General features: G+C 42.6%; 1 protein-coding gene across 1 annotated transcript in view; it reads right to left on the bottom strand.

The window, feature by feature from the left end:
- Window positions 1-813: 813 nt before the first annotated feature.
- LOC137383411 (myosin-11-like) overlaps window positions 814-24,243 on the bottom strand; it is a 163,779-nt gene continuing 140,349 nt past the window's right edge. The window contains 8 exon segments of the mRNA XM_068056218.1: window positions 814-1,606; window positions 6,961-7,133; window positions 15,434-15,542; window positions 16,503-16,711; window positions 19,033-19,156; window positions 21,625-21,713; window positions 22,330-22,458; window positions 22,774-22,935. Coding sequence (XP_067912319.1) covers window positions 1,465-1,606; window positions 6,961-7,133; window positions 15,434-15,542; window positions 16,503-16,711; window positions 19,033-19,156; window positions 21,625-21,713; window positions 22,330-22,458; window positions 22,774-22,935 — 1,137 coding nt within the window. The 3' untranslated portion in view covers window positions 814-1,464.

The raw sequence follows: 24,243 nt of genomic DNA, 5'->3' as shown, positions 1-24,243 counted from the left end.
TTGTGAAGTAACTACATTTATAAAGGTAGCAGATGTTTTGTTGATAACACAGTCATTTAATTTGTTAGTTTTGTGCTATAGTTGGTGGACTGCCATTTCACTTTCCCTTCTTGCCACTGTTCCTGATGACTGAGTGAGGACACACCACTTCCTTCAGCCAGGTTACAAAACAACCCAACAAGGCGTTTAAACACTCCAAATTTCAATAGCAGAAGCATTTTCCTCTTCTGTAGGTTCCCCGCTAGTCCTATCAGAGTTCTTAAGGTGGCTGCTGAAACCAAACATTACAAATGTGAATTAAGATGTCAATTATGTCCACAGGTATATGCATGTTTCAGAGTACTTTCACGAGCCATTATGTTAGTCCCGTGCACCATTCTACTCAATTCTATGCCTGTGAATAGCTGTCCCAATCCTTATTCTATAAAATATGAGGTTGAATCCAGAAATCCCAATTTCCCACTCAGAAAACACTCCCTGGCAGATGACTCTGACATTTCCATTCACTCGTTTTGTGATCTACATGAGATTACCAAAGTAGCATTTTGATATCAAATTTCTGGGGAGCTTTGTGCTCTGTGTTCTGACTGATAGTTGGCAGATAGGAAAACACTTTTGATTAGGTAGGACTGGACTGGTAGTGTTTTCTTCCTTTTGCAAGAGCTGTTTGAGTTGCGATACCAAATTCCTGTAAACTTCCATTTTGACTGGCAGGTTTATAATAATTATTATTTTGTTTGGGTTGTAGCTAGCTAGAGAAAACCTGGAGAAACAAAATGTACATTTAAGGGAAAAAAAATCAAATGCTTGACATTGTGATACAAAGTCCTTTATTTGTGATAGTGGGTCAGAAACAGCTTCAGAAACACTTTATGCGGACTAAGTTTAGCATGTTACGAATATATTACTGCAAACAATAGTTTATTTTTAAATCCAGTAGTTCAAGTGGCTAAACAATGCACTTGTGACCAGTATTGCTATGGTCTAGTAGGCATATATTGCAAATAGTACAGTAATGTGCTTGGCTCTTCCAATAAAGACACAAGGGCACCACCCATCTCTGATAGCAGTGCTACTGCATAGGACCAAATCATTTCAGTGAGGGAAGTGTGCATTCTTATATTTTTGATGCTATTTCATTTATAGTTTAGCAACAAATTTTTAAAATGCTAACCCATCAGGCAGTGAACTTTTAGGGGTACATATTTTAATTAGTATTTTTACAATGTAACTTAAATGATAGAATATTATTTGAAACTTTGATACATGTAAAATGTTTAGCAAAATAAAAGTTTTGGCTTCATGCATGTGAAAGTAATTTTTTTTAAATTGTGAAGGGGTAGCTTTATAAAATGGAAAAATTGTGCCCTGCTAATACCATGAGTATGTGACCTTTTTAAAGCTTTTCTAACCATTTGTGTATATTTTCCCCCTTCTATACCATAGTACGGTATGCTAGAGTCATTATTCATTAGATTTTGTGCCGTTGAAGTCCGCATCTCGTCCTCCAACATCTTCATCAGAGTTTTCTAGTGAAGTGTTATCCATCACTCCGCGTCTGCCACCAGATCGCCGTGGTCCACTCAGTATTGGCTCATTTCCACGCCTATATCAAGAAATGCAGCAGATTAGCAAATAGCAAAAGTCAAACCCTACAAGAACAAATACTCAGCAGCTCTGGCAACATCTGTGGAGAAACAGAGTTAGCGTTTTAGGTCGATGACCACTCTGATTAAAGGCCATTGACCTGAAACATTTAACTCTATTGCTCTCTCCACAAATGCTGCCAGATCGGAGTATTGCCAGCACTTTATTATTTCAGATTTTTGTTTTTAATTAAGTAATCCAAAGTTTACAAGACCCCTCCAAATAACTCTCTAGCAGCAGTTATGAAGAAAAGCCAAATACTTATTTACCCAAAACTGGTACAGATAGATGACAAGCACCCAAAAAAAGATGTCTACTGTTCAATGCATTCATATTAGATCAATAATAAGTGACTTCACAGTACCTACTCTTTACCCTTCAAAACTAAAAGGCGATTGTGGACATATTTAAAACTTAGGTATGGATTGGTCATTGCATTTATATTTGAATGCCTTTTAAATGCAGTATTTTTAAAAAAACTTGTAATGAAGGATTGTAGTTCTAAACGTGAGGTCTTAACAGCAGATGTGTGAATCTTAGTGTTCTCTCGGTGAAACTTGCTGCTGCTTTTTGTTGCATGTTGAACTTGGAGACTCTGGGCGAGATGAAGATTGGTTTTTATTTTCAAATCTTTAGCCTTTGCAGTCAGTGCGATTGAATCATGATCAGTCCTGATCAGTCCTACGGTCAGCCAAACAAGGTAAGATTGCAGTGGTTACTTTACACTTGTGATGTGGCAAACTACTATTGTAGCTTTGTAACATGCAAATTGATGTGCTTTGAGACTACACGTGCAAAGGGTATCAAGGGCTAGGTAGGACTTTTTATAATTCAACCAATGCATCATCTATAGTTATGTTCAAGCAATTTAATTCTACATACAGGTGGAGTTAGATTAACAGCAGTCAGTGAGTCTGCCTAGTTTGTTGTTTTTGTGAGACGATAAACTGGACAATAATCACTTGTGTATTTACTTTCTGGCTCCAATGTTCTAGTGAACCATAGAAAGCTTAAAATGGGCATGAAATATAAACTCAATTCTCTTATTTCAGTTTAAGCAAACTACATAATAATGTTTGTATCTACTATTTACCCTTAAATAACTATCTTTGTGAATAAGCATTAGTCATGCTTCCTATTCAGCATATCTGCTTTGTTAACCCTTTGAGGACCAAGGGATTACAATAATTTAGAAGATATCCATCTACATTACATTTTTAGGCAAAGTATTATTGAATAATTCAGAATGAAAAACATGATTTTTTTAAGAAGTAAATCTGCTACACACAATGTTTATACAATCCTCAAAGGGCTTGGGAAAATAAAACAGCTCCATAATATGGAATTAATAAAGCAAATCTGGTCAAACCCTTAACTGCCGCAAAGTTATGCTTTAAAATTGCCTACGTGAATGTTTGCTAAGGTAGAACACATTAACAACAGAATGTATTTCCAACAATGATTTGGGGCTGATATGCTTTAGAGTGGTGGGAGCTGGTTTAATTTGTGGTCACCCACAGGCTAGTTTTCTATATCCTACATTTCAAGGAGGTGAAATATAGGAGAAATGGACAGCAATCACCACAGCCTGTGATCTGTACTTGTCAAAAATCTCACCCCACTTAAATTGTGGCTCTGCTCCCAGCCCTCTAAGTTCAGCTACAAACAAATTGTGGTGAGATCCGAAAGGGAGGGGAGAAAAAAAAAAAAATCAAAATCAAGGCTAAAATAAGTTTCACAAATCTTTGAGAATCCGGCAGTGTAAGGGTCTTTTCAAAATAAAGCACAAATGGTTAGTGACAGCCTTGAATATGTATGGAGATTGCACATTCCACTGCATGTGCACAGCAGTATTAAAATGTTAAGATCTTTTCTGCAACAGTCTATTAGAACTTTTATTCCATTTACATATACCACATAATGTCATTTCTATGAAATATATTTCATGGAGATGTCATAATTGAGAAAATATAGTTAAGTGTGAAGATCACCAGGAACAATATGAAATTCAGTAGTGTGTACATGAAGTATTACAATCTGATTCCTGTTTTATCTAACGTGGTATATGTATAAAGAGCCATGAGATAAGATTTATATTTCACTAGGAGTCCTCACTTTAATAAGTCACATATAAATCACATCTTGTGGCTCTTTTCTCTTAGGTCATTTTTTTCTGATATCTATCTTCAGCCTTCAGAGTTTTCAGAAACCTTGTGTCAGTACTTGAGAAAAAGAGATGGAAATTTGAGCAATACAAAAAGTTGCATAGCTGAGGTTTGGGAGGTACCTGGACGTTCATTGAGCAGGTTCCTGTGCACCTCTGTAATAAAGATAAGATTTCTCTCACAGTTACACATCATTCCTATTATAAAATGATTCTTAAAACAAATAATCAGATCTAGAATACATTGTGCAGAAGGCGACAGACAGACCACTCTCTGAATTTTACTAAAGTGGAATTTTGCAGATACCAAAACGAAAAACATTGGAAAATCCACTCTATGTTCTTTTGTATGGTTATTATACATTGTAATAGTTAACTCAGTTTACACTCTTGTTCTCAAAAGTGTTAATTCAAATCATGGAGAGTAAATCTGCATGCTTGCATTACTCTAGCTCTTAAAGTTTTCTATTGGCCAATGACTTTAAGACCTCTAAGTAACCCAAAGATTGAGTTCAAATCCCTAATGGCAAGTTGTGAAATTCAACTCAATAAAATGTTGGGATAGCACCAGAAAAAATGACCATAAAAGCCATTGAATTGTTGTCACAAAAAAACAACTGGATCACTAATGCCCTCAGAAATAGGAACCTGCCTACACTGGGTCTTACCTACACGTGACTCTAGTTCACACTATGTGCTTTACTCTTAAATGTCCCCTCAAGTGGCCTAGCAAGCCCCTCAGTTGTGTAAATGTTAAGACCCACCATCACCTACTCAGGGTAAGTAGGATTGAACTACTAAATCAGGCCTTGTCAACATCACCCACATCCCAAGAAAATACTTTTCTGCCAAACTGTCCAGCCTAATCCTGGCATTAGTTTAGTTTAGTTTAGAGATACAGCACTGAAACAGGCCCTTCGGCCCACCGAGTCTGTGCCGACCATCAACCACCCATTTATACTAATCCTACACTAATCCCATATTCCTACCACATCCCCACCTGTATCTATATTTCCCTACCACCTACCTATACTAGGGTCAATTTATAATGGCCAATTTACCTACCAACCTGCAAGTCTTTTGGCTTGTGGGAGGAAACCGGAGCACCCAGAGAAAACCCACGCAGACACAGGGAGAACTTGCAAACTCCACACAGGCAGTACCCAGAATTGAACCCGGGTCGCTGGAGCTGTGAGGCTGCGGTGCTAACCACTGCGCCACTGTGCCGCCCATTATGCTTTCCAGCAGAGGTCATGGGATGATAAGGAGGACTGGAACACCTGATTAACATGCTTTTCTTTTATCTCCACCCAATGCCAACTAGAAAGAGACTTTTTTCAGATATTTTCTCCATTTCACATTTCTTGAATCTTTATTGTTCATCCCATCAGGTCCTAATAGTAGGCAGTTACCTCGAGGCATCTACCCATGGTTCTCTGAAGTAAGCTGATAAAAGAGTCACAAGAGTGAAATGGTGAGACTCCCTCCATTTTTCATTCCTTAGTTAACTATTTAAAGTAACTATTTAAAGGGATATTTTAAATTAATTTGCCAAAAATTCTTGAAACATGTCTAATTCCAGTACTTCTTATTGACCTGCAAATAAAGTATATCAAAATATCTAAATAGAATTGATTAACTTTTTGTTGTTGCATGATTATCTTTTATTTTTAAAAAAAGGCATTTTACTGTGGAACAAGCAAACACAGGTTGCAAAATCTGATTTCTCCTGTTCTTGGAGGTATCATCATATGACCATTATAGTAGCTGGAAATACTCAGCAGGTCTGGTAGCATCAGAACAGTTCTGATCAAAGATCAGAGACCTGAAACGTTAACACTGTTTCTCTGACCACAGATGCTGCCTGACCTGCTGAGTATTTCCAGCATTTGCTGTTTTTATTTCACATTTCCAACATCCACAGTATTTTGCTTTTGGATTATAGTAGCTGGCCATATGCAGAGGTCATGATGGTAGAGTGAGTCTAAGTAATTTCAGTCATAATAATTCTTAGTATCCAGGACTGGAAAGTTATAAACTAAAAGACTGCTGGGTAAAATTCCTGTGACTGCTTATTTTTGAGCCCAAGTGGTCCTTGAGTACCAACATTCAGAGTGTACTGACTCACTGAATGTCTTCTGTGACAGGTGAGCACTACAGGAAATATTTTAATGTTCCTTGATTTCCCCACTGTATTAGTTTGTTTCATTTAATAATCTCTTGGGTCCAGCCATTCCTCCCTGAAATTCTAGTGATGCCTCCTCTGCTATCTCTTCTCACTCCCACCTTTCAGTTGCTGGAGACTGGGGTCACAGAGAAAGGACACATTGTTCGCTTCCCTTCACCCCACTTCCACCGATTCAAATGTCCATCTCAATCCTGATCACAAATTTCGCAGGCTGTTAGGGAACAGAGATGCAATTCTTGGAATTGAAATCTTCTTTCCACTCCACACCGTAACTTTGCTACAACTGGGTGAGGTGAGCAGGGGCAGCGGAAACAGGAGTTTTTCCAACACACGGAAGTGCCCAGGACAGCGAACCTCAATTCTGGGAGACTCCCAGACAAGGTGGAAAGGTTGGCCACCCTAAGCAGACATGAGGCTGTAAAGTAAAATTCAAATATTTTGGCTGAACCAAATCCATGATGGAGGACAGCAACAAATCTTGTTTGACCTTTAAAGGGAAAAGAATTAGCAGGTCTTATCTGTGGGAAAATTTGGAATTTTTACTGTCTTCCATTGTACATCACTCAATTGCAAAGGCACATTATTATTTTGACCTATTTAATTTATATTGTTCAAGTTTTTCTTACCTCGATTGTCCAAAATGACACTTTTCCTTTAACTCTTTCTGCAAGCATCAACATTTTTGACTTGCTATCTTAGAGGAAAAGTAAATCCTACCACAGGCCGGGCATTTCCTCAGAGCTACTTGCACTCGGCTACCATAACTTTATTGGAAATACAACAGAAATTAGATTGCGTAGGTGAAATTGCTTATCTTCAGAATTCCTGAAGTTATGGTGATGGAGCAGGATTAACTCTGAGGAAGTTCTCAGCAAATTGTCTGTGCTGAGACACTGATGGCATGATTCCATCTGTTTATGGAATTCCTACTCCAAGGGTCAGGCTGGACTGTTGAATTTACCTTAGTTTGTTCTTTAGTGTGTTACATTCACGGCTCAAGGTTTCATTCAGCTCTGTGGCTTCTTCTAGCTCTCGCTGAATCTTGCGCCGAGCAGCGTTGATCCGTTGAGATTCTTCCTCGGCCTCTTCCAGCTGCCGCTTGAGCTGTTTCACGCGGGAATTGCCTTTCTCTGCCTGAAGTGTCAAAACAATTTGATGAGATATTTTAAATGTATATGCCATAGTAATATTGTAAAAGCAGATCCTTCTCGCACGTATAAAAGCAAGAAATGCTGGAAATACTCAGCAGGTCTGGCAGCATCCGTGGAGAGAGAGGCAGAGTCAACATTTCAGGTCAGTGACCCTTCATCAGGAAATAACAATATTATGATACGGAAAAACACACAATTTACATGGGATAAAGTAGGGATACCCAAGGCTATATGGGCCTGGTTTTGCTCAGTGGCGAGCTGTTCATTACACTTACATTTGCCCACAGACTTTCTATGGGATTTATGCACTGAAACGTGCCGTAAATTAGAGAGCCAAAAAGCACACGGTGCCCTCTACAGGGATCTTGGACGCAGGGCCAGCACCTGTGTATCTCCTTAAACAATCAATCAGATTGAAGAATTGCTAATGAGCAGCTCAGAGGCTGAACCAGGAAGTTTGAGTTAGAATATTTAATTCAATGTAAAATCTCGTACAGAAAGTGAAATGGAGAGGAAAATACAACCGAGAGAGGGAGAGATAAAAGGGAGAACAAAGTAAAAAATGTATTATTTAAATTTTGCTTTTCACAATCTCCAATGATTAAAAAATGGTTGGGGACAGACCCAGGTGCTGGAGATCCAGTTACACAAGGTCTTGGAGTAGAGTGATTCCGTTTGGAGGAGACAACCATTCATTAATGATGAAGTGTGCCACCACAGCAGCATGAATGGAGGTGACATTTAAGTATCCTAACTTGCACCAAATCCCATTTGCCTGTCACCCTTATGCTCACTGATCATCTTTTGCCTCCAGTTCAGCAACACCTTGATTTTAAAATTCTCATCCTGGTCTTCAAATCTTTCCAGGCCTCACCCCTCCCTATCTCTAACCTCAAGTCCTAAAGTCCTCAGAGATCTCTAGACTCCTCCAGTTCTAGCCTCTTATGTATCCTGATTTCATCACTAGCATTAGTTGCTGTGGCCTCAGCTGCCTAGGCCCCAAGCTCTGAAATACAGCTTTAAGAAGCTTAATGTTCTGATTCAAGTCCATTGTTTTGCTGCTCAGACAGACATCAAGGAAAGTACTGCACTGCTGGGCAGCTGTCACGCCTCAATCTTTTGACAATTTTTCCACTGAGGATTTGGAAAAGTGTTATGTTAATGGTGGATTTTCAAGTATATTGAGACCATTTAAAAAAAAAGCTAGGAGATAGTTGAGGTTTTTTCCCCCAAAAATATACTGTATTCATAAAAATCTGTAAAAAAAAAAAAAAAATGCATTACAAACCAGTTCAAAACAGCACCAAGTTGACATTCCAAAAAGTGCAAAGGAAATCAGTTTTCTTCAATACAGGAGTGAGTTGCCTCACAACCCTTCCATTCCATTTTTCATGCCATGTACATTTTACGGCAAACCCATATCTGGTGTGTACAGCCCGAGGCCTGGACAACGTATGCCAGCCAAGAGCGACGTCTCAATTCATTCCATCTTCGCTGCCTTCGGAGAATACTTGGCATCAGGTGGCAGGACTATATCTCCAACACAGAAGTCCTTGAAGCGGCCAACATCCCCAGCTTATACACACTACTGAGTCAGCGGCGCTTGAGATGGCTTGGCCATGTGAGCCGCATGGAAGATGGCAGGATCCCCAAAGACACATTGTACAGCGAGCTCGCCACTGGTATCAGACCCACCGGCCGTCCATGTCTCCGTTATAAAGACGTCTGCAAACGCGACATGAAATCGTGTGACATTGATCACAAGTCGTGGGAGTCAGTTGCCAGCATTCGCCAGAGCTGGCGGGCAGCCATAAAGACAGGGCTAAATTGTGGCGAGTCGAAGAGACTTAGTAGTTGGCAGGAAAAAAGACAGAGGCGCAAGGGGAGAGCCAACTGTGCAACAGCCCCAACAAACAAATTTCTCTGCAGCACCTGTGGAAGAGCCTGTCACTCCAGAATTGGCCTTTATAGCCACTCCAGGCGCTGCTTCACAAACCACTGACCACCTCCAGGCGCGTATCCATTGTCTCTCGAGATAAGGAGGCCCAAAAGAAAAAAAAGAACAGCCCGAGGGATTTCCCATGGGTCCAGCCCCTCAGTTGGTGGGAGGACCTTAGTGGTCCTTCCCCATTGAGCCTTTGCAGCAGCTGCCCCAAGCTTTAGTGCGTCCGTCAGCACAGTCCTGGGCCTTGGAATGTGCCAGTCTGCAACACTCGGTCGTGGACAACTCTTTGCGCTGGAAGACCAGCAAGTTGCGAGCAGACCAAAGAGCATCTTTCACCAAATTGATGGTCCTCCAGCAGCAGTTGATGTTTATCTGTGTGCGTCCCTGGGAACAGCCCGTAGAGCACAGACCCCTGTATTACAGAGCTGCTTGGGATAAACCTCAACAAAAACCATTGCATCTATTTCCACACCTACTTTACAAAGACACATTCCAGAAGGAGATGGGCAACAGTCTCTTCCCCACTGCAGCCACCTCGAGGGAAACGTGTGGAGGGGGCGAGACTCCGGGTATGCAGGAAGGATCTGACAGGGAGGGCCCTTCTCACCACCAGCCAAGCTATGTCCTGGTGCTTGTTTGAAAGTTCTGGTGATGAGGCGTTCTGCCAAATGACTTTGGCAGTCTGCTCAGGGAACCATCTGACCGGATCCACCATCCCCTTTTCCCGTAGTGCCTTGAGGACATTCAGTGTAGACCACTGCCTGATGGATTGGCGGTCAAAGGTATTTTCGTGCAGAAACCTTCCCACAAAGGATAGGTGGTGTGGTACGGTCCAACTGAATGGAGCGTTCCGCGGCAATGTGACTAGGCCCATCCTGCGTAACACCGGGAACAGATAAAACCGCAGCACGTATTGACACTTGGTGTTTGCGTACTGGGGCTCTACGCACAGCTTGATGCAGCCGCACACAAAAGTGGCCATCAGAATGAGGGCAACGTTGGGTGCATTTTTCCCGCCCGTATCCAGAGGTTTGAACATAGTGTCCCTCTAGACCAGGTCCATTTTAGATCTCCAGATAAAGCAGAAAATGGCTCTGGTGACCGCCACGGTGCAGGAGTGGGGTATGGGCCGGACTTGCACCACATACAGCAACGTGAGCACCTCGCACCCGATGACCAGGTTTTTACCCACAATGGAGAGAGATCGCTACTCCCACATGCTCAGTTTATGGTGTACCCTGGCTACTCGCTCCTTCCAGGTTTTGGTGCACGCCCTGGCCCTTCCGAACCATATCCCCAGCACCTTCAGGTAGTCTGACCTGGTGAAGGGAACAAAGGATTGGTCGGCCCAGTTCCCAAAGAACATTTGCCTCACTCTTGCAATGGTTGATTTTGGCTCCAGAGACCAGTTTGAACTTGTCGCAGATGCTCTTCAGTCTGCGAACGGACAGCGGATCCAAGCAGGACGGCATCGTCGTCCATGTATGGAGGTTTCTACCCGACAACCTCCACTGCCTGGGATTGTCACCCCTCTTATGCTCGCATCCTTCCTAATGGACTCAAGAAAAGGTTCGATACAGCAAACAAAACAAGGGAGAGAATACAGCCCTGTCTGACTCCTGATTGGATCGGGAAACCTTCTGATTCCCACCCGTTGATTGAGACTGCGCTACTGATGTTTGTGTAGAGCAGTTTGATCCAATTGCAGATTCCCTCCCCAAGCTCCATTTTGGAGAGCACATCCATCATGTAGGTGTGCGATATCCTGTCAAAAGCCTTCTCCTGGTCCAAGCTGATGAGGCAGGTGTCCACCCTCCTGCCCCGTACATAAGCGATTGTATCCCTGAGTAGCGCGAGACTATCAGAGATCTTCCTGTGGGGTACAGTGCAGTTCTGGTCAGGGTGGATCACCAACTCCAGAGCAGACTTGACCCGACTGGCTTTGACTTTGCTTAATGTTGACTACAAGATTCTGTCCAATGAGATGGGCCGCCAATTTCTGATTTCTGCCCTCCCCCTTCCGCTTGTAGATGAGGGTGATTTCGTCTTTCCTCATGGATCTGACATGCTGCCGGCCAGAGGCATACTCTCGTATACTTCTTGCAGATCTGGGCCGATCCAGTCCCACAGAACCGAATACAATTCAACCGGTAAGCCATCGCTTCCGGGAGTTCTACCCGTCTCAAAGGACCAGATGACATTTGTCAGCTCATTCAGAGTTAGCGGTTTGTCCCGTCTTTCCCTCATGCTAAGACCTCTGTGATAGATGTCAGGAAGGACTGGGAAGCCGTGCTGTCTGTGGGCTTCACGTCGTACAGCCCAGCATAAAAGGATTTGCTGATCCTTAGTATGTCGGACTGTGAAGACGTTATCGAGCCATACTCTTCCTCAGGCTGCTGATCACAGAGCTGTGTGTGTGTGTACCTTTTGGAAGATGTAACGTGAGCACATCTCATCCTGCTCAACAGAGCGGACTCTGGACCGGAAGATGATCGTTGAAGCCCCTGTGGCAAAGAGCAAGGCCTGCTGGCTCTTCACCTCTTGGAGATCCTCCTCGACCTCGATCCCCATTGACTGCAGCCAGAGCAGATTTTACATTCTTTTCTGGAGTCAGGACATTTCCCTCTGTCGCCCTCTGAACACCTTTGAACATAAAGAACCTTTTGATGTTCTCCTTGATCGCCTCCCACCAGTGAACTGGAGACTCAGAGCGATTTCACGGTTCTCCAACCTTTGTAATGCCTTTTGAGTTCCTCAACATTCTCTGGGGTTAGCATTGCAGCATTGAGCTTCCATGTCCCCCTGCCAACCTGCTGGTTGTCCTGTAAGTGCCAGTCAGCCAGTAAGAGGCAGTGGTTGGAGAAGAACACCGACTTGATATCGGTGGAGCTGACTGACAGCATGGGACACAAACAGGAAGTCAATCCTGGAACGGGCAGACCTGTCTGATCTTGACCAGGTGTATCTATGCTGCGCTCAGTCTGCAGCTTGGCATCTTTTACTGTTTCCATTAGGAATCTAGACGTAGCGTCCAGTTTGCTGTTGTCACTGCCGGATTGTCCGGCTGCATCGATGATGCATTTGAAGTCACTGCCTAGAATGACCGGCCTGGACGTCACCAGCAGCATTAGGAGCTGCTGGAAGACGGTTAGCCACTCGCTGCATTGAACCGGGACGTACACATTGATCAACCGGAGCGGAGCATTGTTGTACATTACATTTGCTACGAGGAGGCGACCACCCACCACCTCCTTAATTTCTCCAGGCTGGAGAAATGGAAATCGTTACCCCCGACCAGATCGATGGCCCGTGGGACCACCATCGCAACCATTGCCTGTAGGTGCTGAGGTGTAGTACTCCACACTCCTGCAGAAACAGGTGGTCGGCTTTGACCTTGGCGAGGTAGTCCAAGGTTGAAACACATCGCGTAGTGTATTTAATATTATGCACGTTAATTGAAGCAATCTTTTCCCCATTTTTTAGTTGTTGCTTCCCACACCATTTGTCCTTGCTAGTCCCAGTCGTTCGATATGTTCCTGCATACCCATAGTGTACACAAGCTGTTTCATGTTCGTTGGGCTCAGAAACCCCTCCTGGTTTCTCATGCAGGGTTTCTTCTGCTGGGGTGACATCGGTGGTGGTGGGGGGGGTGGGGTTCTTGTAGGCAGCAAGGCTTGGGCTGTCCTCTGCTGGTGGTGTCTTTCCCCTCTGTTCCTCCCCGAAAACATCACTGCTCCCGGCTTCCCAGAGCTGGAGTGTGCCAGATGTTTCTTTGTTCTTGGTGTCCCGGAGCTGGAGTGTGCTGGGTATGTTGCTAGGTCATCGCTTTGGGTTTGGAGCGCGCTGGGCCCATCACAACTTCCAGTGCCCCAAAGCTGGGGGGGGGCTTTATCTTTCAGCTCCTTTGAGTTCTGCCACTTCTTTTACTGGTGCCGTTGTTCCAGCCCTTCCTCATCCAATGAGGAGGAGCTGCTGTAGTCTGTCTCAGACAGGAGCCTCCTCTTGCCATTGGTTTGGGTGGTGGTCTGTTCCTTTTTGGGAGGTTTTTTCTTGGTTTTCCTTTGTACCACTTGCCACTGACCAGTTTGTCCATCTGCTGCTTCCTCCTCCATTGATTCTATCTGTAGAGGAGGGGTTTCCGGGCACATGGTAGGTGTTGGGTCGCCGTTTGCAGCCGCCTCCCCTTTCTTCTCCTTCTCAGGTAGACTTTCCTCGCTGCGGAGAGGGTCGCTTGTCTCCTTCCCAGCACCAGATGCATTCACCATTCCTTCTCCCGACCTTTCCTTGGACCTTGCCGCCTGATCATAACTGAGACAGCGTTTGGGGCAGGTTTTGTAGAGATGGCCTGCCGCACCACAGGTTGCAGCACTTACTCTGTTTACAGTCCTTGGTCTGATGGCCTTCGTTCTTGCAGACGACTGTGCTGCAGTTAGCTGCCACATGACCAGATTTGCCACAGGTGCGACAAACTCTGGGCTGCCCAACATAGACCAAGAAGCCTCGATTTCCGCCGATAGCGAAGCTGGAGGAAGGATGAACGATGACTCCATTGGCATCGACCTTCAAGGTCACCTTGACCTGCTGCTTACTGGTCAAGGACCCATTTGGGATTTGGACATCAATACTGCTGCCGGCCACCTCGACATACCTGGTGAGGAAGGGGAGTACATCCACGACAGGAACATGGGGGTTGTAGAGGTGAACTGTCACCACCCGGTCACGTTGTGACGGCAGCGTGAAGAGTGGCTCGGCCGTTAGGATTGACAGCGGCGCCTGGTTTCCCTTCTCCTTGAACACCTTCAGGAACTTGATTCATGCTGCTGTGTTGTTGAAAGTCACGTCAAAATATCTACTGCTGGGGAAGTCCTGCAGACAGAGGATATCTGCAGCTTGGAATCCACAGCAATCAATGAGAATTTTCTTAATGAAGATGGTACGGTCAACCGGTGCACTTCCTTCCTTATCCTTCACCACCACCACCCAGTGTTATGCACTCCCCGGCCTGAAGCTCTAGAATTGGTTACAGCCATTTTACTCAAAACCTACCTGTGACAGGATTAAAGGCCAAAGATCATGGTCTCTCCCCTGCCAGGTAAGTATGGATCTCTAGATAGTTGAGGTGCTAATGAGCTAGTCTTATTGTTTTCCCAAGCATTGTAAATAAGCAATTCATTTGGCTTATCTCAGCAATAGATAAACACCTCATAGTTATTGTATTTGACGTTTTATGTGGCTTTGAACAAAGCGATACAAGATGGTGGGAGAAAGTTTTTTTTTTGAGATAGGACGCTGCGCAGGCAAATTTTTAAAGAGAATGAACGTTTTCATGGAGCGCTTCTTTAAGCTGTGTAAATGACCCAAAGATATGGGGTAGCATGGCCTGTTCTTTATTTTGTATCAAGTTTTATTTTTGAATTGTGTGTCGATCATATCTGCCATTCTGTATGCATACTGTGAAATAAAAATATTTTTTCCAATTCATATCAGGCCTTGTATGATTTACAGTTTGCTAAATTAGTGTTTCTTTAGAGAGATTAAACAAGCATTTATGCAAAAGGCACAAATATCCAGTTGAGAATACAAGGAGATGCGATTGTAATGTCCTTGGGTCACGCTATAATTGAGTAGGTATAGTGCAGTGGAAATCACCCCCATAAAAATAACTGCTTATAGGGATGCCCGACATCACTGAACCCAAGATAATACCACCGGTTAGCTTGAAATTGTAGCAGGAGCCTTACAGGTAAAGTAAGCAGCAGGTAACGGCAACAAACAAAGGAGCTAGCTTTAAGAGAAGCAAAAAATCCTGAGGCCTTTGTTGTAGTGTCCATTTGAAATCGACTCAGGTAGTCCAGCTGCATTGTGGAGGACCTCTCATTAAAATGTCTTGATGAACCTTGTACATGCTTGGTGCATAGGCTCCTAGCATACTAACTGCTTCACAATCATGCAGACATACACATATTGGATACAGAGCAGGCTCAGGCCTTTGCCCCTTTTATCACAGACATCTGCCATCTGCCCCAATTGCATTATTGGCCCCATAATAATTACACAGTATTATACAGATACTTAACATATATAAAGTTTATCAAGGTTCTGAGCACTAGCCCAATTTGTTGGTTGTAACTAAAATTCTGAATTATCCTTTGCAAGAAGGGATAGGAAATACAGTTAATATATTACTCAATCTACATTTCTGATACCAATCTTTTTCTCTACAGACAACAGTGTTGTCCCTGTTGTAATGTGATGCACTTCGGGGTGGTTTAAGGCCACAAAGGGTGCGGTATAAGTGCAAGTTTGCTTTTTTTTTTGGGGAGTGTTCAACGCTTTACCTGTTCTTTATACTGCTCCCCATGTCTTCGCTCATCTTCCACCTGCAAGATGATCTCTTTCAGTTTCTTCTCTGTACGACGAGCTGCCTTGGTGGTTGCTTGTTTTTCCCTAAAAAGTAAGATGTAGCATGTGAAACAGATCAAAGAAACATTATCGTAACAGGCTTTAGTGATAACAAGTGAACAATTTGTCTTGCTTGTGCTAGACTTGCATCTAACTGAATGACATCAAGATTTCCTAACATGAGAAATTTGCTATTCGATTTTAAAACCATCTGAATTGCCTTATTAAAATAAACCAATCTATTCAACAAATTTTTCTGCAGCACCTGTGGAAGAGCCTGTCACTCTAGAATTGGCCTTTATAGCCACTCCAGGTGCTGCTCCACACACCACTGACCACCTCCAGGCACTTACCCATTGTCTCTCGAGACAAGGAGGCCAAAGAATTCATGTGCACAATCTGTAGAGATGTACAGTCTGTAGGATAATAATCCAGGTGTGTATACAGGGAGGCAAAAGGCTTAATCCCATAATGGCTTGAACACACAAACCACAAGCATGAAGCTTAAATGGTTTGGGGGAAGCCGTGCAATTGCCAAAATTGAGCTATTTCCTTAAGCTACCAGCCAGCTATTACTTATTCATATTTATAGTGTATTTATCTGGAATAGAGTCTTCAATTTGTAACCTTTCTTTGCAGGTGGTGGGCAAATTGTCTGTAGTTTGCAGCTGAGAGGAATATATAGGGAACAGCAACACATTCCTGAAACTGCATTACATTATGTGGTAACTATTATCTCCTTTTAAAGCGAGGAATAGCAAGGAAAAAATTAAACCCAGTATATTACTGAGCTCTGATCCACAATGGTATTGAATTTTGATTATATTGATGATCCCCCACCATGAAAACCTTAATGCTTTTCTAAGGGAAATCTGGAGTATCTTAAATCCGGAATATTTGGGATTTATCATTTCTAAGATTACGAAAGAAAACTATATGCAATATAACACTGGCAAATAAAGATGTCTGAACAAGAAAAAGGGCAGACTTGCCAGGTGCACTTACTTTACTTCTATCTCCAGTTGCTCTTCTAACTGGGCAATCTTCGACTCCAGAGAGGTTATTGTTGATTTGAACTTGGACTTGACTGTCCCTTCCATTTCCTGCAGCTTGGCCTTCAGCTCTTTGTTCTGCCTCTCGAGCTGCTGGCGAGCACTGTCATTCTTCTGATTTGCACTGCGTTCAGCAGCCAGTTCATTAGACAGCTGTTCAGACTAACAATGAAAAAGAAATGTTGTCAAAATTCACAAACATAAATGGCAGAAAAATAACTGCAACAGGAAACAATGATTTTATTTAGATAGGGTATTTTCATCTTGCATGGAACTTTGAATTTTCCTTTTTAAATTCATTTTACAATTGCGTCAGAAACTTTAATGATGTTTGTATGATTGTTATACTGTCCAACTTTAGTCCACACACACAACGGTAATTGTGTGTTTTGGATGCCTTTCCTGAATGACAAGTGTTATTTTAAAAATCAAGTTTAACCTGCACTCAGGTTTTACACCCAAAATCAATCTCCAGAACATTTGTTCTGAGAATCCTATTGAAAAAGGCTTAACAGTACACAATGAGCAACGTATCTTGCTAGGTTCTCTAGTCTAGTTCTACCAATATCATTGGTGTTAGAATAAACTAAATAGGTAAACTATTTTATCTTCACCAAATCTTTCTTTTCCATGCAATTTCAAGAGACTGGTCACCCATATGAATCCATTTTTATCCAGGAGAAACTTGGTGCCTTCCAAGTCATTGGAGGGATCACTTGCTGCAGTGAATTATGGAGAAAGGGTGATTTAATTGTACTTATTATTGGTAGTGCTGATTGGAGAGTGGAGTATTGTGCTGGTAAACAAACGTATTCAGTACTGAGGATCTGTGCTGACGCAATTGTTTTCTGATTTGAGCGGATACACTAGATCTGTGTAGTGTGCCACCTGGTGGCCTATATGAGAAACCCATGGCTGCTGACAGAGTATGAACTGTTCCTGGAATGAGAACCCACAGACATTTCAACCCGACAAAAATATGTAATGTGGGTGAAGATTGAACTAAGTGAAATGAAGCCAAAGCGGCTGGGGACTCGGGGATCACTTCAAGCTCCCAAAGGCTTTAAGGTGTAGATAACCTCTGAAGCATTTCTGGAACTCACGGATATATCTCTCCCATTCCTCTCTTTCCATAAAAATATTGGGCAGCTGCTCCCAGGATCAGAGACAGCCTACAACAGCTTTTCTTACATGCAGGTTAGCGAATCAAACCCAGTGTCCTGCCACTGTACTGTTCCAATGAAAAGAAAGGCTGACTTGCATTTATATAGCACCTGTCATGACCACCGGAGTCTCAAAACACTTTACAGCCAATGAAGTAGTTTTGAAATGTAGACTTTGTTGTAACGTAGGAAGTACGGCAGCCAATTTGTGCAGAGCAAGCTCCCACAAACAGCAATGTGATAATGGCCAGATATTCTGTTTTTGTGATGTTGATTGAGGGATAAATATTGGCCAGGACACCATGATAACTCCTGTGCTCTTCTGTGAAAATAGTGCCATGGAATCTTGTGTGTCCATCTGTGAGGGCAGACAGGGCCTCAGTTTAATATCTCATTGAAAAGATAGTGCCTCCGACAATTCCCTCAGTGCTGGACTGGGGTGGGTAAGTTTCAGACATGCATGTTCTGTTAGTCACAATGAAATGTCATCCATTATTGGTAGATGGTTAATAAAGTAATTGGGGGAGCAGAAAAAGAAAATCTTGCAAACGTGGTTCATAAATTTCATTTTCTTGTTTAATGTGAAATTTACCATTAAACTAAGCAAGACAGTATGTGTAGGTATATTTAATTGTTATCTACATTTTATGTTGTGCAGGTGAGCTACAGTTTATTTAAAACATGGGCGAGTTGTAAAATTATATATTTTCTTATGTCTAGCTTGCATCCATCACACACCCAGACGCCAAACTTTGTTACAAATTTACTAAGATCCAAGAGTAATCTTTCCAAAGGAAAAGGAAAGTCCTTCATTGACCAACAGCATGAAAGTCAGCTGCACACTCCACTCAAAACAAATCCTCACTAAAACAGCAATTAAACTTTTGTTTACCTGAAGAATGCAGCAATGAAGAGTCACCCAGTTTAGCAGCAGAATAATACACTGCATTACATGGTATAACAATTCTGTCCTTATTTTTAAAAAAACTGTGACCGACCTGAATTACTGTGAGCATCACAGTGGTATGTTTTCCCATATAAAAATATCACTACCCGGTCAAGAAAAGTTTGTGGTGGTTGCCTCATTTCTATTTAATTAGTTACAGGAAATTTCTGTGGGATACTCACAATATTTAGTTTGAGAGTACGGAATTACAATGTCCATATGTTTTATATATTAATTTTAGATACAGGTCACTGATTTTGAAGCCTTTTTAATCACCTGGATAATCTACAGTACAATTATCTTGATTATGGGATCATACCTAGCAAATAAAAGACTCAGTGGTGATGTGGTTCTGAGTTACTCCATTACTTTACCTGCTGTATAACTTTCCTGAGACGGTCATTCAGTGTTTCTATGTTGCCCTGTTCCTCTTCCAACTCTTCTTCCATTTGTGATATTCTAGTCTCCAGGCGTCGCTTCTCATCCAAAAGTGCAGACCTGTAAAATTTTAAAAATGCAGCTGGATTTTTTGCCTGATCACATTGAATTATAAACTGCTTTATATGTGCTCTACAGCCTTTTTAATACACTTAACTTTTATATCTCATGAAAACTGGGGAAGCTATTTTCTTTACAATTTTGATAGTTAAACATGAATTTGAATTCCAAACAATCGATATTATTTACACCCAAATTACACTCCAGAAACCACTTCTGTTACATCACAGCAAGATTTGGATCCTGTTTGAAGTCTGGTATAATGTAATGTTTTAAGGTGGGTTTGGAAACAAATCTACAACATGATTCCCCACTTCACAGATATGGTGACTGATTTGCTTTGATGACTATCACTAATGTGGTGTAGAGATTCACATAGCCACTAAGCGCATTGCACTGTTGAACTACAAGAAAGCTCCCAGCGAGTTAACATCCGTAGCACTTAAAGTAGCAAGAAGCACTGCACAAACAACAGCCAGCCGTTGCACAAATGACCACTGGTAACACCTATGCAGTTGTATTCAGCTGGCCTCCGACACCAGAACTATGAGAGGAACGTATGATGGCATTAAGAGCGCTTTTGGGCCAACCATCAGGAAGATCGCTCCCCCCTTAAGTCTAAATCAGGGGACATAATCACTGACCAATGCAAGCAAATGGACTGCTGGGTGGAGCACTACCTAGAACTGTACTCCAGGGAAAATGTTGTCACTGAGATCGCCCTCAATGCAGCCCAGTCTCTGCCAGTCATGGATGAGCTGGACGTACAGCCAATAAAATTGCAACTCAGTGATGCCATTGATTCTCTAGCCAGTGGAAAAGCCCCTGGAAAGGACAGCATTACCCTTGAAATAATCAAGAGTGCCAAGCCTGCTACACTTTCAGAACTCCATGAACTGCTTTACCTGTGCTGGGATGAGGGAGCAGTACCACAGGACATGCGCGATGCCAATATCATCACCCTCTATAAGAACAAGGGTGACCGCAACAACTACCATGGAATCTCCCTGCTCTGCATAGTGGGGAAAGTCTTCGCTCGAGTCGTTTTAAACAGACTCCAAAAGCTGGCTGAGCGTGTCTACCCTGAGGCACAGTGTGGCTTTCGAGCAGAGAGATCCACCATTGACATGCTATTCTCTCTTTGCTAGCTACAGGAGAAATGCCGTGAACAACAGATGCCCCTCTATGTTGCTTTCATAGATCTCAAAGCCTTTGACCTCGTCAGCAGACATGGTCTCTTCAGACTACTAGCAAAGATTGGATGTCCACCAAAGCTACTAAGTATCATCATCTCATTCCATGACAATATGAAAGGCACATTTCAGCATAGTGGCGCCTCATCAGACCCCTTTCCTATCCTGAGCGGTGCGAAACAGGGCTGTGTTCTCGCACCTACACTGTTTGGGATCATCTTCTCCCTGCTGCTCTCACATGGGTTCAAGTCTTCAGAAGAAGGAATTTTCCTCCACACAAGATCAGATGGCAGGTTGTTCAACCTTGCCCGTCCAAGAGCGAAGACCAAAGTACGGAAGGTCATCAGGGAACTCCTCTTTGCTGACGATGCTGCATTAACATCCCACACAGAAGAGTGTCTGCAGTCACTCATCGACAGGATTGCGGCTGCCTGCAACGAATTTGGCCTAACCATCAGCCTCAAGAAAACGAACATCATGGGACAGGACGTCAGAAATGCTCCATAAATATCGGTGACCACGCTCTGGAAGTGGTTCAAGAGTTCACCTACCTAGGCTCAACTATCACCAGTAACCTGTCTCTCAATGCAGAAATCAACAAGCGCATGGGAAAGGCAAGAGCGACATCTCAATTCATTCCATCTTCACTGCCTCCGGAGAATCCTTGGCATCAGGTGGCAGGACCCTATCTCCAATGCAGAAGTCCTCGAGGCGGCCAACATCCCCAGCATATACACCCTACTGAGCCAGCAGCGCTTGAGATGGCTTGGCCATGTGAGCCGCATGGAAGATGGCAGGATCCCCAAGGACGCATTGTACAGCGAGCTCGTCACTGGTATCAGACCTGCCAGCTGTCCATGTCTCCACTTTAATGACGTCTGCAAATGCAACATGAAGCCCTGTGACATTGATCACAAGTCGTGGAAGTCAGTTGCCAGTGATCACCAGAGCTGGTGGACAGCCATAAAGGCGGGGCTAAAGAGTGGCGAGGCGAAGAGACTTAGCTGTTGGCAGGAAAAAAGACAGAAGCGCAAGGGGAGAGCCAACTGTATAACAGCCCCGACAATCATTTTTATCTGCAGCACCTGTGGAAGAGTCTGTCACTCTAGAATTGGACTTCGTAGCCACTCCAGGCGCTGCTTCACACTTACCCATTGTCTCGCGAGACAAGGAAGAGGAGGAGGAAGTAGTAGTAGAAGAGAGTCGCTGGTCAATACAGAATTGAAAGACTTCGTTTTAGTAAGAATACAAAGTAAAGATCTTTGGGTTACATACTTTCCAGATAAGTTTCCTGCTAACTCCTCGGCTAGTTCTTCTTTCTCCTGTTCAGCATGACGGCGAGCGCGTTCTGCAGCTGCCAAATCCTTTGAAGGAGAAAAACTAATTTAAATAAAACATATTACACATTGCAGACGTTACTGAGGTAATCACATTTTCCAAGAACCCAAATGCTGCTGCTCTAAGGCGCCTCCCACTGAACAGACATTAACCCCATTTTAGGCTTTGAATGTTTTGTCTGCTTCCTTTTTTTGCTTGAAGAACAGTACAAAAAAAAAGATGCCATATATGGCTTGAAGATGTTCTGAAATTTGTTTAAATCTTATACTTCTATATATTGAATACATTTTTGAAGGGGAAAAATTGTCGGTCTTTGGGAAGACAGAAGGGCTGTGGGACTAATTGGACCAAGAGGCACAATGGCTCCCTCCGATGATGATTTTGACAATTTGCATTTGTACCTTATTTAGATAAAGGAAGAGATGTTTCTGGGTATTTGTTATCAATGTACTGCTTATCATCTCAATTCTAAACCACCAAAATATTATATGCCTCCTCCTTCCTTCCAAATCAATAATCTGGTGGTGTTAATAGCTTCTCCTGATTTTGGGGTCATACCTTGTCCAAATAACTAACATATCTTTCAGACTGGAGACTCTAGGGCAAATCCCAGTATGACCTTATTTATTTCCTTATGTTTACCTCCTGGACTTGGAGAAGATCTGCCTCCAGACTCTTGGCTTTTTTCTCATTCTCTTTAGCCTGAGCCACGACTTCTTCTCTGGAGTTCCGGGCATCCTCTAATTCACGCTGGTAATCTTTCATCTGAGCCTGTTGTTGAACAAAAGCAGAAACGTTATTTGCCGAGATTTAAACCTGGCCGATATTTTATGCTCCACCTTCACAAAAAAAGCAACTGTTCACACAAACCAATGAGCAGTCTTAAAATAGATAAACACAGACAATTTTTCTTTAGAATCTGGATAATATATTACAACCTTCTTTCAGCATTTAATGCTGAGGCTTCAAAACTATGCATTTTAACATATGATTAACACTGGTTTCACATATTCACTAAAACTGCTTATTCTTGGTTTTTAACTATACCAGTTTTGAAATGATTCTGGTTGATCAGACTTCACCCACCTGAAGTTTTTTTAGTTGTTTTATAGCATCTTCACGGCCCTTGACGGCAATTTCAACTTGGCTTTCAAGGTCACTTAAATCAATCTCCAACTTCTTCTTGGCGGCAGCTGCCACTGTGCGCTGTTTACGTTCAGCTTCCAGTTCAGTTTCAAGCTCGTGGACCTTAGTGTAAAACGAAGTTTGATGTAGTGATATTAATATTTATCCCCTGTTACTACCTTCAAATATTTGTTACACTAACCCTACACTCAATCGTTTTATTAGTCACCTGCATTTACCTGCAGGCCATGAAAATGTTTTCTTAATAAAGCCACTGGATTAACTCAGAGAAGTGGTATAACACACCGATCTGAAGTAGAAGGGATAACAGTTGCTATGTTTAAAAGAGTACACCTATCTTTATATTTAATACCACTTTTGTTCATTGTATCTAAATTCCAGCAAACCAATTCCTTTCCATTGTTATGAACAATATTGCAGTATTTCATTTAGTTACATGCAGAAAAGTGATTTAAGTTTTTTTTATATTTTCCCTGTTTAAAAAAAATTAAGTATTCAGATAGATTCTAAATAAAATTATTAACCACAGTTTATTCATGCTGTGCTAAATCCTATATAAATATCTTACATTGTATGTCTATTCCTAGCTTTGATGTTTATTGACATCCACAATTAATATTGTGCACAGATGCATGCAGGAGATAACATATTTTGCATCGTACTAAAAGGTTTCATGGCTATGCTGAGGGATATCAGATCATGTCCATGATTCTCCATCTCAGGTGTACTAGCAGAGGAACACAGGGTCCAGTGAAGACAGGTGCATGGATAAAAGAATTAAATTCACAGGGAGGAGGGCGTGTCACTCCAAGTGGACTCATGCATATCCTAGAAATTGATTTAAGTTCAGCATGGGCAGAAACCTTGGACTGAGTCACCTGTCTGCTTTCACTGCCAGTGAACAGTGCATGGCACAGCAGAGAGGGGTGGGGGGGAAGAAGAAAAACAATTGAAATGGGACAAGCATATAAATTTCAAGATTGGAAATCTGATTATTATGTAGAGTTATGTTTGATTTATTTCTGTCACATAGAAGAGATTATGAAAGTACTTACAAAGTGTCAAATAAATAAATACTTTTTCTTTTGTGTAACTTACTAACTCAAGAATCAATACAACCATGATAGGGTTCCCTTTGTCTTCACCTTCCACCCCGCCAGCCTTCGTATTCAATAGATCATCCTTCACCATTTTTGCCACCACCATTCTTCCCCTCCCCTCCCCTTTCAGTATTCTGAAGGGACCGTTACCTCAACACCCTGGTCCACTCCTCAAATCACCCCCAACACCAACCCCACTTGGCATGGTACCTTTCCATGCAAGCACAGGAGATGCAACACCTGCTCTTTTACCTCCGATTTCCTCACCGTCCAAGCTCCCAAACACTCCTGCCAGGTGAAACAGTGATTT

Source organism: Heterodontus francisci, chromosome 24 (assembly GCF_036365525.1).
Source record: "Heterodontus francisci isolate sHetFra1 chromosome 24, sHetFra1.hap1, whole genome shotgun sequence".
Taxonomy (NCBI): domain Eukaryota; kingdom Metazoa; phylum Chordata; class Chondrichthyes; order Heterodontiformes; family Heterodontidae; genus Heterodontus; species Heterodontus francisci.
This window is presented reverse-complemented; position numbering and strand designations above follow the sequence as displayed.